The sequence below is a fragment of the Apodemus sylvaticus genome, chromosome 5 (genome assembly GCF_947179515.1).
Source record: "Apodemus sylvaticus chromosome 5, mApoSyl1.1, whole genome shotgun sequence".
Classification (NCBI taxonomy): Eukaryota; Metazoa; Chordata; class Mammalia; order Rodentia; family Muridae; genus Apodemus; species Apodemus sylvaticus.
The window spans coordinates 130,430,172-130,443,959 of NC_067476.1; the positions used below are offsets into that span (position 1 = coordinate 130,430,172).

Consider the following 13,788-nt stretch of genomic DNA (forward strand, 5'->3'; position numbering starts at 1 on the left):
TCTGTTTATGATACTTCTGTTACTCTGGGGATGAGGATGAGGAAGTCGTTAGTGTCAAAGACAAGGAGATGGAAGGTCATGGGACCAAGACAGCTCAGGGCCTACCCCTCGGAGAGATCCCTCAGCCCCTGCTTCTTGTACCTTTTATTAAAATTTTGGTGCCTGTGTTTTGGTGACTGAAGTCCAGCTTCCTCAATTTCCACAGGACACTGGTCCAGACTGGTCCTCTGCTCCCCACCCCCACCCAAGTAACAGAGCTTGAGAATTTGCTCTAGATGATATCTGGAGGACTCTGGAACCTGGTAGATGATTCCAAGCAAATTATGCAGAACAGGAGGGAGCTTTCTCCCCAGTCCTGCCCAGGCTTCACCGGAAATGGGATGGAAGGCCTCAGAAGCTGTGTCCTCCACCCTCAGGGCTTCTTTTTCTTGGTTCAAGTGTGTTGAGAGTGTAACCTCTCTGAAACCCAGTCTCACATGTAAAATGAATTGAGTGTTCACATCAGATGAGGTGTAGGAGAGGAACCTGGGAGGTGCCTTCTCAAGTGGTAGATGGTGGTGACATCAGAGACCTGTCATCGCACTTATGAAGAAAGGCTCTAAATCACCACAGATAAAGAAAAACAGAAAGAAAGAGATCCCTCCTCTGGCTTCCAATTGACTACAAACAAGTGTCAGGTTATTTTTTTATTAGAATAAATTACATTTTCCTGGCTCAGGAAACATTCTGGAGAGGTGGAAATATATGCCTTGATTGTGGTGCAGGCAGTAAGAGACCTTTGATGTCCACAAGGCAGACGAAAGAAAACGGCTAGATGCCATCAGCCTCTTCACCACACTTCAAGGGCCAAGCACAAAGCCAAAGAATTGTAATTCTTTCTTTGGCATTGCAGTTCTACTGTAAAGGGACTCTACCCAGACATCCCTCAAAATCACAGATGGCCAAATTGTGCTCCCAGGCCTGAGTCAGTCACCCGACCGGAAAGTCTTTTCTTATCCAATCGCGCCACCCTGTGGACACTTTGGACACAGCAGCTTCGATCCTGGCATCCATCCGTCGGTTTTGAAATGCTGATTTAAGAGAGTAAAAAGATCTGTGCCTGGAGCTACAAGGTGGATTGATTTCATGTTTGTTTGTTTGTTTGTTTGTTCGTTCGGTGTGTTTGTTTTGTTTGAGTGTTTGAGGGGAGGTCAGGGGTTTTCAATGATTGAGGAGATGCTGGGGAATATAATCTTCTTGGCTCCCAGTCTACTGCTGTACCTCCAACTTCTTGGAAAGGCTGTGGGCAGAGATGGAAGGCATCCAGACTCGTGTGTCTCTTTCATTTTGGATTCCCCACTGCACACCGCTGCCTCTGTGTGGTTTAGGTATTGGCACAGAGTTGGGTGTTTAGAGGATGGAGTGTTTCTGCCTCCCATTTTACTTCCCCCACCCCACCAGCATCCACACAGAATTGTCCCCCTGGTGGTAAAACCTCGCTACTGTAAAGCACGCGGTGCCAAGGCAAAGGCTTTGACCAAGGAGCCTTTTTGGATTTGAGTGATGAACAGAAGCATCTGGAGGCCAAATTACACTCTGGCCAAAAGATGATTTCTTCTTTCTAGTACCTCCCTCGAAAGGGGGAAAGATTGGACCGAAGTCAGAATTTCTCTGGACGCTCCAAGAACTTGGACACCATCCAGTACACTCTTACTAAGCTGCCTCCCCCTGCCGTCATCTAAAATGTCTGAGACAGTTCGGGATCTGGGGATGGCACCTGAGTACTACAAATGTGAATTCCTAAGGATCAGCACACTCCTGGTTCACGGGACCACTTTGCTGAGGTCTATGGGGTGGCAAAGAGCGTGGAAATGGAGGACTACAACCCAGGAAAAGCAGGATGCCCAATGGTGATGTCCCCTGAGGACGTCAGGCCGCCCGGACACACTGTAAATAGAGCAGTTGCTGCCATGGGCAGACACTAACTCTAGTTTTGAGCCTGATTGCCCGTGGTAGCAGGCAGACGGAGGCCTATAGGAGTATCACTGCATCCGGGTGTCTGCAGGGACAGGGGGACTCGGTTGGTCTCTTAAAGAGAAAAGCGCTTGGGCGCCTCTTAGCGGCCACACACGAAAAATTCTAGTTTTTCCCACCCCACGTGGTTCGCTGAGCATTGGAAACGTTCGCTTGCAAGCCCGCTCTTCCGCACTTGCTCTGATGGCGGCGCTGAGACCTATTCGCCTCTTTTAATAACGATGCCCTGGGAGGGAAAAAAAATAGAGGCTTTTAAAATCCAGACTACGTGCGTGTGTGTGCGCGTGCGTGCGTGTGCGTGTATGTGTGTGTGTGTGTGTGTTGGGGTGTTGGTAAAAGCAATAAAACTCAGATCGCTTCCTTTTGCGAGATAGCAGCAGCTATAATGCTCCGAGGGGATCAGGGTTTATTTGCAGATCCTGGATAAAAGATGATATATCGACGAGGTTTAGAGTGTCGCTGTGCCTGGCCTCTCGGGAAACCACACGTACATATTTCCTGAAATACCACCCAACACAAGATATAATCCAACGCCACTTAAGACTGGGAAGGGAACTCCAATCCCACAAGTTTGCACCCAGCTTCTAATTCGAAGTGGAAAGCATCCCTCCCAGGAGGGGTCCAGGGCGCCTTCATCTTTCTTCCCTGGTCCTTGTCTTCCGTCCAAGTGATCACTAAACGATGAGCCCTAATAAATACGTCTGAGAAATGTTCTTACTCTTAGCAAATATTGGATTAGCTTTTCAATGACCAGGCTCTTGAAAAGGCTGGAGAAATCCATGCCAGGTCTCAACTAAGCCCAACAGTCAATAGGTAAGAAAAATAAGTTATTTCCCTGGCGGGAATGGGGAGTACTGAGAAAGGGGTGTTCGCTCTGTGGAGTTATCTACATGATGGCATTTCAAAGCACTAAAGGGGGCAGAATTTGAGGTAACTTGACATTTTCATCAATTTAGTGGTGCTCATAATGGTTCTACTTTCTGTAGAGAAACACCTCTAGCTTCTATTTTATTTCCACAAAGCAGTCAATACACTGTTTGGTTAGAAAATATGTTGCTTAGATGGGTGGTGTTCTTGGAGGTTGTACTCAGAACCAGCTCAGACCGCTTAGAGAAGGCTCACACTGGCTGAGTTCTTTCTAAGCATTGCTCTCTGCAGGAGACATTGAGAATTAAGGAAAGAGTCTCCTAAGGTGAAGGGTGAGAACTCTGTGGGATGAGGTTCTGAACGGGTTTTCCATGGCACTAAGATGCCAGCTGGCTACACCTCTGTAGTTCAAGTAAGGGTGCCCCCCCCACCCCCAGCTAGCTTTGGTAATCAAGTGATTCTACCTAGTGCAAGATGCCCTGGGACTGGCTGTGGCTGCAGTCTAGCTGGGCTGAGCAGTCCCCTGGGTCCTTATACTCTTGGGCCTTTCCAGAACTATGTGGAAGGTTCCTTTGGCCATCAGTCCATGAGTGCATGAACATATATGGTTTACATACATCCTGAAGCCTAGAAGCCCTGGAAAAGCCAGAGTATCAACTCACTCCTGAGCACCCCAGGCCTGTCCAATGGCTTCAGCCTGGGGCACCCTGCCAGCAGAGCCTAGCTGTCATTTCAGATATAGTGAGCACCAGGGGCCCAAACCTGTGTGCGTGCGTGCGTGCGTGTGTGTGTGTGTGTGTGTGTGTGTGTGTGGAGAGAGAGAGAGAGAGAGAGAGAGAGAGAGAGAGAGAGAGAGAGAGAGAGAGACTCTGTGTCATGGGGCCTAGGCGGGGCAAGTGCCCTCTGAAGCCATCAAAGACAGGGTGGCTTTTTTCCCCCTCCTCCATCCTCCTCCCCAATAGATATAGCACGAATTTTTAATGCGTCTTCCTTTCACAGACAACAATACAGGGTTTGAAAGCCGGACACAATTTGGGTTTTGTGCGGGTCCCTCCTCGCGCTCCCTCGGCCCAGCTGGCCATATGGAATCCAGCATGGAGTCCGCGGATCACAAAGGGACCCAGTGACAGGCTCAACAAAACCCCAAGGAGACTTCTGCCTGACTCCGGGATTCACTGCCCGTGATAAGCGCGCTGAATGGTGCGGGTGGGGGGCTGGGGGGGGCTTCTCTCTTCCCCTCTCTGTCCCCTGCGATCCTTTCTCTGTCCCTTTTTAATATGCACGCCTCTAACATCTCCAGCTCCCAGCTTTCCCATTGTGCGGTTTTGTGCGGCTCTCTGTAGATTGGGCGAAGATAGACTGCCGAAGCGGACCCTGCGCGGGGTGCGCTCCCAGGGCGCTAGGGTTAGGGCCACACAGGGCTCCACGGGCGCTTTTATTGACTCCTTGGGGACCTGAGGACAGAGAAGGGCGGGCGCACAGCCCACCTCCAGGGACTCCTGAGCGGACACACTGAGAGTTCAGGCTTGTGGGCCTCAACCTGCCAGGCAGTGGAAACCTGCAAGAGTTAACACTTCCGTGACGGTCTGAGAGCTCTTGTGATTGTTTGTGGCAGAAAGCCCGGACCCTGAACACTCAATGCTCACCCTTCCTGAGCTGCCCAATGGACATCCCAACGACCACAGAAGCCTGGGCTTAAGAGAAGTTGCACATAGGCTAGTGAGTGGTCGGTTCCAGTGCAGGTTGGGCAGATATCTGCCTTTTGTATTGCACAGCAAACACAGGCAGTGAATTCTCCGGCTTTTACAAACAGCAAAACAAAACCCCTCAGTTTCCAAGCTTGTGCATAGAACAAAGGGAGACTTTTCAGTATTTAGGGAAAACTGTCCCCTTCCCAGAGTTGATGGGAAAGGGCCTGTAGGGGGGTATTAGAAAGACGCCCATTGCCCTCAGTGATGGGGTGTGTGTGCACAAGGCAGAATACAGTGTAATCATGTCCCTGGGTGTGTTGTCCCAATTTAGTCACAAGGATAATCATGTTTGCTTTAGATATTGAATTAAATCTGATCAACAACTGGAAGGGGTAGGTGGGAGGGAGGGAGGGAGGGAGGGAGGGAGAGAGAGAGAGAGAGAGAGAGAGAGAGAGAGAGAGAGAGAGAGAGAGAGAGATCTGGAATGGCTTCTTATGCCCAGCCGGCTACTTCCTTACCTTCTAGCCTCAATGCGGGAGCTCTGGAGGACCACGAACACTACATCCAAATAAACTGACTTCCAGCCTTCTAGTATCTTAGAGATTGCTGGGCTCTGACTCACGAAGCCACGGTGAGACAGATTAGAAAGGCGTGTTTGCCCCCTGTGATGCTAGCCGGCAGGACCGTGTGCTCCAGCCTCAAGCCACAAGCTCCGTTCTCAGTAGAGGAAGGAAGGATTGCAACCTCCGTGGTGGACTGTGCGCACTGGCCTGTTCTGGGGGCGGGAGTTCCGCTCTCCTCCAAGCTTGTACTTTCTAACCAGAGCCACGACCAAGAAACCAAGGACCATCTAGCTCCACAGGTTCCAGTCCCAGGCCGGAGGGATGGAAAAGATGGGGCATCAGTAGTGAGAAGGCTGGATTGCCTAGATCACCAGTAGCTCTACTTCCCTGGCTCCTGGGACTGAAGAGTTTAGAGGATGGACCTGCAACGTCTGGTTCTGCGCCCAGGACCCAGCCAGTTTCTATAGACTGGCAAAGCCTCCTGATGTTAGCTGATGTTAGCTCTCCCACCCCTTCCCGGCGGCGCTTAGGCCTTGAAGAGGTCAACTAGGCCTCAACTCGGTTACGCAGATGTTGAGAAAGTGGTGCAAAGAGAAAGCCATCAGACTCAACCTCAGACACCCCCCCCCCCCCATCCCCTTAGCCAGAGGTAAATTAAACGTAACAAAGTGATAGCCATCGAGTGTAGTGGTTTCAACAGCTTTTCAGGCTGAAGGAGCCACTCTTGCTCTCCTTGTTTGGCCTTACCCAAAGTCACTTTCCCTCCCCCTGTTGGGGAATTCAGAGAGCGCATAGAAGCCCCAGAGAGTCAGGGCCAACAAGGACTTTGGGCCAAAGGCTAGCAGGCTGAAGGCCAAACTGCTCTGGGCCTGCACTACACTCTGTCGGGTCTGCCCGCGTGAGGCCTATCCCGTGCGCTCCTCCACGGTCTGGGTAACCCCGCGGTCCCTGGGCTGGGAGAGGAAATGCCACTACTAGCTCAGAATACAGCCGGCTCTAAACTCCAGATTTAAGGTTGATCATTCCCAATTCTCGCCCCACCCCCCGCCCGGCAGGGAGAGAAAGTAACAAATTGAAGAACTGGGCTTGTTTTTGTGCTTGTTTGTTTGTTTGTTTTTAAACACAGGATTTTTATTAAAATTCTTATTTAAAAAAATCGAAAGCTTTCAGCGCCCGGCGCTCTTGGGGAACCACGTGGAACTGCTGAGTTCCACGCTCCGGTGCTCAGGAGACGGAAAAGGGGGTCCGGGGGGTGCTTTCCCTACACATATTTTCCTTTTTCATAGTTGAAAAATGTTTGCACTGAACAAATTAAAAATAAAATAAAAAATTAAAAAAAAAAAGCCGAAGCAACTCAAACATAACCCACCGAAAACAAACGACAAAGAGTCAGGCCCGACGGGGATACAGGCCTATCCAGAACGTCATTTGGCAACAATCACTAGCGATATTTACAACGAAGAGCGAAATTTGCCACCAGTTGTCAGAACGTGTACATGGCCATAAATATTTAGCATTTTCTTATAAAAAAAGAAATCCTCTATATTTTAAAGTGTTCTCCACTTGCTTTAGAAGGCTGACAATATCGCTACTCACACAAACATAGTTTACAAAACTCACGAAAGCAGTGCGGGGCGGGGAGGGGGGCTGGCTGGTCCTTTCCTTTTTTTCAAGTGACAACGTTAACCTTGGGATGGTTTGGTCCCCTCGGGGGAGAGAGGCAAAGAAGCGAAGCTGCACAAACATTCTGTAAACACGGCTTAGAGTTCTACCCTCTCCAAAAGTTCAAAGGAGAAAATGATGGAATCTGCTGCCATCGAGGAGGCACAGGCAACCTCCCGGTGCCTCCTCAACTGAGGCGAGAGTCCAACTCGACTCTATAATAATAATTATAATAATAATAATAACAACCGTGGTAAGGATCGAGTCCTCCTCGCCACCGGCGCCGCTGGGGTGGGGCCAGGGCCTAAGGCCTCCAGTCTTGGAGGGGCGGCGCTCACCAAGTCCACTGCTGGGCCTGGACCAGGGGGTGTGCTGTCGGGTACTGGGGGGTGCTGGCCGAGCTGTACTGGGCGTTGTACTGCATGTGCTGCAGCGACTGCGCGCTGTAGGCCGAAAAGGGGATGCCAGCCTGGAAGGTGGCGGCTGCCAGGTCCTGGGCTTTGAGCGCGTGGCACGGTTTGCCGTCCCTGACCAAGACCGGCACTGCCACGCGGCGCGGCGAGGGCAGAGGCGTCACCTCCATACCTTTCTCGGCCCGGGCACGTTTCATCTTGTAGCGATGGTTCTGGAACCAGATCTTGACCTGCGTGGGCGTGAGACGGATGAGGCTGGCCAGGTGCTCGCGCTCGGGCGCAGACAGGTACCGCTGCTGCCGGAAGCGCCGCTCCAGCTCGTAGGTCTGCGCTTTGGAGAAGAGAACCCGGCGCTTCCGCTTCTTGCCTGCGTCCCCCCCGCCGCCCTGGGTCTCCTTGTCATTGTCCGGTGACTCGTCAGCCGAGGGCTCTGGGGACTTGGAGCTCGAGTCTTGAGGGGGAGCGCTGGCCGCCAGCCCGTGCACTGGGTTGGGGGGGGGGGGAGAGAAGCGCATCAGGCGCCTGGAGGCCAAGTGCCACCTGGGCCCCCCGGAGTCCCAGGGATCTTCCGTGGGTCTTGGGACCGCTGGACCAGCCCAGCCCCGCTGCCTTAGCAGCAATTCCCTCCCGAGGAAGCCGTCGGGGTTTGCTAGGGTTCGGAGGAGAGTCTGCGCAGCGGGGGCTCTGAGGCACAAGGTTCTAGGGGTTCCCACTATTCAGGAGAATTTAGTGCGAAGCGGAGTGTGGACGGTCATTGAGGGCTAAGGGCTCTGGCCCCCTTAAACCGTTTCCTCTCTGGAGAGACGTGGGCAGATTTTTAAAAGGAAAACCTCACAATCCCAGCATTGATGGGCTTGGCGGGGTAAAGCAGGTTTGGGGGGCTTTCGCTTTTGCTTTCGGGCTTTCTGGACGGACACACACACACACACACACACACACACACCCCGCCGCGCGCACAACACAGTTTTCTTTTTCCTTTTCTTTTGCAATCATGCAGGGGCAGGGATGAGCTACTAAATAGCCAAAGCCTCCTCCACCGTCTACTGCTAGCCGGACGCTGACCAGAGACCGTTGCTCCTGAGAGCAAAGCCAATTCCTCTGGGCCATCCGAGTCCAGGGTACTCCGGCCAGAGCTATAAGTCTGGTTGACATCTCTAACCAGCTCTTAGAAAGTGTCTCTCTTGTCCTTTGCTTTAATTTCTCCCGTGGAAAATATAGGACATTAAGTACTTTGCAGGGATTGGGGAGGGATATCTATCGAGGAGGGAAAAAAGCAAACTAAGCGAATGTTTCCAAATCGAGGGATCGGGGTGGGACTTGGACATTAAATGGCTTCTTCCCCTAAACTCCCAGCGTCCACCCGGGTTACTGCCTCTGCAATGGAGGCAGCTACAGCCGTTGCGGCCAAGTTTCGCTACTTACGGGAGTATTGGAGGCCCTCGGTGCTGGCCAGCCAGCGAGTGTAGGGGTTGTCGCTGCTGTCGTAGAAAGGACTCTTAAGGGGCAGGCTCTGCACAGCGTCCAGGGCGCCCTGCCCCAGCGGCCCGGCCCTCTTGGCGGGCTCCGGCCCTTCGCTCTCCTCCTCTGGCCCTTCGGCCACCGAGCCTTCTTCATCGTTAGTGTCCGGAAGGTCCAAGATGTCCTTGACTGAAAACCCCGTCTTTGTGTTGGTCAGCGACATGGTTCCGGACCCCGCAATTTATGCCACAAAGTTGTAGCTTCACTTGGTCAATTCGTGGCTCTCCCCAGCCCCGGCGGGCGGGGGAGGGGGGTTAAGGAAAGGAATGGGGGGAGGGATGGGGGATGGGTTTTAATTATTGGGATAATTATTTTTTAAAATGAGGGGACACTGTGGGAAAAGGGAAAAGGGAAAAATAATAAAGCCCACCCGGAGCCTCTCTCTTCTCGGAAAGCGCGCAGAAATGCAGGCTGTGACTGGCGGCCTGCGCGCCCAGCCCAGCCGCGCGGCCTCAGTTTGTAACTCCAGGAGAGGTGCCAAGGTGCCGTCAGCTCCGGCTCCGGCGGCCGCTCGGCGCGCGGTGGCGGCTGGTGGCGAGGAAAAAATGGGCCATTGCCCGAGCGATCAGTCCATATAAGGCTGGGCTCCACTCACGAACCTGGGGAGGGGGGAAGGGGAGAAAGAGGGAGGGAGGAAAAGAGGGAGGGGATCGAGGGAGCGAGAGAGGGGTGAAAAAAAAGGGGGGAAGAGACATTAAAACCGCAAAGGTTGGCCACGTGTGGGCGGGTCTTGGGAGTCAAGTGGATGAAGACAGTATTTGCAGATGTGAAATTGTGGGTTTTGGGGAGCTCTGCGCTCCCAGCCAACAGCCCTCTAGAGCAAGATGAGAGGTGTAACGTGTCAATTAATTGCAAAGATGGGGAGAGCTTTTTTCTCCCTCAGTATTTACATACAAAGGACCACCGCGTCGCTCGCGAGTCCACACACTTGAAAGAGCCGTTTTTAACAAATTGCATATTAAGGGAGGGGGGATTGGGGTGAGAAAGAAAACAAAACAGAAAGGAGGGGGGGCAAAGAATCCTTCTTAACAATCACAGGTTCCTACCTCTCCACGCCCCGTGCACAAGTCCCCCCCCCAGCCCCCCAGCTAGTCAGAAAATTAGCGATTTGTGGTGCTTTTGGAAAAGGGGGAGGGGGTGAAGGCTGAGCCCCGCTGAAATCTCTCCTTCCCATCGCCGGTGGTTCCCTAAACAAGATCCGGTTCAAATGGCAAGAGCCCAACTTCTGTAAGCCTCCTAGGTCAATATTTTGGTTGAAGCTTAAGGATGAGTACTAGAAATGACAAGTCAAGTAATTGATTCTAGTTAACCGCAGAAGAGCTGGAAACCCAGGAGAGAAATAGGCTTGGACATGCTAGAGCTACCACTGAGGACCCCCCCCCCCCCAGCGGCCTTTTATTTGCTAAAGACTCATTTACAGCCCTCCCCCCCCAGCCCCCAGTTTCCTAGCGGAGGAAGAAGACTGGCCCTCCACTTTCTGCTCTGCGGGCGGTCTAGGGAAGGGAGGGGCGGAAGCCTGCCGCTCTAGCTGAGGCAGGGTTCAGACCTGCGCCCTAGCGCCTCTGGCCTTAGCTCATTTCCAGCTGGCGAAGGGAAGAGCCTGGGTCCCCTGCTACCTTTTTTATTATCCTAACCTCTCAGGCCCTCTACCCTTCCAACCTTCAGCTAAAGGTGGAGCGGCGGGAAGAAAGAGAGCTGGTATTGTGTGTGTGTGTGTGTGTGTGTGTGTGCCTCCGATCCGGGTGAAGACCCAGAAAGCCGAAGAGGAGAAGAAGTCGAAGGGGTAGCGGATGTCGCTGCGTTGTCTTTGAGTTTGCTTCTTTAGTGCAAATGTTTTAGTTTCTCCCGTTTTGTTCTTGGGGAGTGCGCTGGAAAGGCCTGCTCCAGGCTTACCACTGGTTTTAGGTTAGTGTGAACTTTCCAACAACCTCTTTCAAACCTGGGGACTGAACTTCTCTGAGACAGGAAGGAAACCTCACACACCCTTTATCCGACTTAAATTTCGGAGGTACGGGGCTGGAAGTTTGCTACGTACCACTTGTTCGCCCCACTTAACGCCTGGAGTGGGCTTAGCCTGGGGGTGGGGACAGAGAAGACCAGGCTTGGTTCTTGTCATTTTTCTCTCTAACTGTCCTTGTTTGAGTTGCCTCGGTCCAGGCGAAGCAGAGCGCTCGGGCGCCGAGTCCTCCAAGCGCACAGCTGCCTGGGCCGCGGCGGGGCCCCCACCACCCCCGGGTTTCTAGAGCCTTGTGACAGCGCCTCACTCCGAGCTGCTCAGCGGCTTTCTCCAACTCTCGCTGCCTCGCCTCCAGTATGTGACGTGGGTGACAATGGCCCAGGTTGGAGCGAGCCCCACGTCGGCGCGTCCTGGGTGGTCGGACCCGGGCAAACACAAATACAAACCGATTGCTAAGCTGCGGACAATGAGGGAAATGTAGACAAATGTCCCGCTCCCGTTGGAAGCCTTTGTCCAGGCCCGGTTTTTGCATTTATTTCAGTGGCGAAATAATACATGATTGACGCTCTCTTTCAATGTGTCCTAACTGTTTGGAATAAATCTAAGGTTGTCCCTAGTTGTCATGGCATTCAACCCTTTTCAATGGACTATCTCTTCATTCATTTCTGAATCCGTCCACAATATTAAGGAAACCCCTTCATGTCGACGTTCCCCATTCCTCTTTCTCCCACTTTTCTTTTCTCCTTTCTTCCTCCCTTTCCCCTGCAAGAATTAGTATCTGGTTTGAGACGTGTTCCTCAAACTCATTACTTTCTGTGTCTTTCCCCCCCTTCTATTTTTCCAGCTTCTTTCTCAGCTTTAGTGCCTGTTGCCTCTCTCTCTCTCCTTTCAGGCTGGGGCTCCCTGCCGGCAGGGTGGGAGGGGGAAAGTTAGCTTTCCAGAAGTGGGGGGGGGGTGACGGACTCAATTTGGATCCAGGGCCAGGATGGGCTTGCTACACCATTGTTACTCGGTGGCTAAATAAATACTGGGGAAAAATAGTTTCTCAACTCAAGCATTGCAAGGAAAAAAATTCTCCCTTTGTTCCTCTTCCTACTTCTCCGTTTTAGAGGAGGGGACTTCTCTAAGGATCAGGAGAGCCTCTGTGGGGGTGGGATGTGGGGCCAGAGGACTGCTTGGTTGGACCAGGCCAATTGTTGAAGTGGGTGGAAAAGGGGTCGCTTGTTACCAGTCTGAGTCACCTTTAAATCTTTGGCGTGGGTATTCCTCTGGGGGTTACCTAGAGCCCGCCTATTTCCATGTTTCCTACCTAGCACTCTTTGCTAATCTTACTCTCCTTCCTACTCTCTGACTTTTCCTAGGCAATAGTGGGCCTTTCTTCTTAGAAGTAATCAGTAGCTATTGACCATGCCCCCTTCCCAGCAAAGTGCACCAGAGAATTGTTTGTTTTCCTCAGGGAATCCTGGGAATGAATGGTGGGGAGGGAGTACTTGTTTGGGTGCTTTGAGACAGAACCCCTCAGCCCCGGTTCACTGAGGCAGCACAAGTTCACAGGGGCCAGGGCTGTCTCTGGGCACCTACTGTTGAGTCTCAACTAAAGCGGACCATAAGGCAGCTCAGCCCCCAGGCTCTTTTTTGGGGTCACCTGAGGACCCTTTCCCTGTGGACTCAGGAAGCCACCTGGCTCATGGTCGGTTCCACCCTCACCTCTTACACCAGCTTTGAAGGTCTGGGGACACTGGGCAGCTGAATTACGAGGGCAAGAGAAACTCAGGCCTTGCCTTCAGCTGCGAAGCAAGACACGCACATTCGATCTTTTCCTAGGGGACCAGGGGAGTTCTGTTTGCCACCCTTTCGTGGCCCCTGGGGTTTCCTCATCTGCTTCCAAAGCGTTAACATTTGCAATTGAAAAGACGCAGGAAACCCGCTGGGACGCTGGTAATTGAGGGGGAGAAACCCGGCTTGTTAGAAGAAGATCATAAAATGCAATTCCCCCAGGGGTAGCTGGCAGACGTGGGAAGGCTTGCACGGGCACAGCTGGAGGCAGGGGACTATCTCCCGCCTAGACAGAGATCCAGCGTCCTCTAGACTTCACGGACTAGGCTTGGGGTCAAAAGAATGGGCGGGTTAGAGGCAAAGGAATTTCTAACCAAATTAAACCAGCGGTTGTTATTCTAAGGATACCCAAAAGATCTTCCAGAGAGAGTCATAGCTAGGCCTTTGGACCATCTTCGTGGCAAAATCCTACACATGCAGCAGGATGAGAGACCCAGTCGCGTGCCCCTTCTGTCTTAGAAGAGTCTGGTATCAATGTCCTTCCATCCTGATACTGCCAACTCAGGATATGTGAATGCCTGCTCTGCTGGCACCAGTTTCAACTCTGCGAGGGCCTGCGCTAGTCTTGTCCACGCGGAATTCTTTAGTAAGCTCTTTCCAGGCTCTGTCTCGAGGCCAGGAGAAGACAGCATTTTGAATGCCGCCAAGTTTGTGTTTGGGCTCAGTTGCAGTAGTCTCCCAGTCTCGCTCTAATGGGCCTTCTCCTGGTGTTGCAAACTTTGGGAGTTGGAGTGGGCACTAAAGTTCTACACGGAGCTACCCTGGGCTAGAGGGAGACCTGTTTGGCATCTTTGGTGGAACAGCGCACATTTCTCCTGGGTCACCCTGATATCTGGAGCCTGCCCCAGCAGCCCCTTGGTCTTTATCTTCAGGCTTTCAGTCTCCCAACCCTTAGAAGAGGCGCAGTGAGTTACCAGCGGGCGACAGGAGGAAGCTCCCCCCTCCCCCCGCCCCGGAAGCTACAAGAAGAACCTTCCTTGAGGTGTTTGGGGGCGCAGAGGGGTCGGGGGTGAGGGCTCATCCGATTTCTATGACTGAGCTTGGAACCGACTGAAGCACCAGCTCAGGCGGCTGAAGAGCACGGCTGCCGGAGCTGAACAATCGCTGGAGGCCCAGAGGGGGGGCTGAATGTACACAGGCTAAGTGGCCCCACTCCAGGACAAGTGGCCCTCTAAGTCGACCGGTGTTTACCTGTTTACTTTCCAGGTAGCTCAAACACGAGTGCCCTTTTCTGCGCCCAGGAGCGAGGGGCCACCCACCTACCTGCG

The 13,788-nt window shown here is 52.7% G+C and overlaps 1 protein-coding gene across 2 annotated transcripts; it reads right to left on the reverse strand.

Moving 5' to 3' along the window:
- Nucleotides 1-969: 969 nt before the first annotated feature.
- On the reverse strand, nucleotides 970-8,890 carry Nkx2-2 (NK2 homeobox 2). 2 transcript variants are annotated; one of them, XM_052181508.1, is made up of 3 exons: nucleotides 8,632-8,890; nucleotides 7,382-7,693; nucleotides 970-1,070 (listed from the first exon to the last, which is right to left on the reverse strand). In XM_052181508.1, the coding sequence occupies exons 1-3, from the start codon at nucleotides 8,888-8,890 to the stop codon at nucleotides 970-972; spliced, it is 672 nt and encodes a 223-aa protein (XP_052037468.1). The 2 variants fall into 2 exon arrangements, with proteins under 2 accessions (XP_052037468.1, XP_052037467.1); XM_052181507.1 differs by lacking the exon at nucleotides 970-1,070 and having other exon boundaries at nucleotides 7,131-7,693.
- Nucleotides 8,891-13,788: the final 4,898 nt, after the last annotated feature.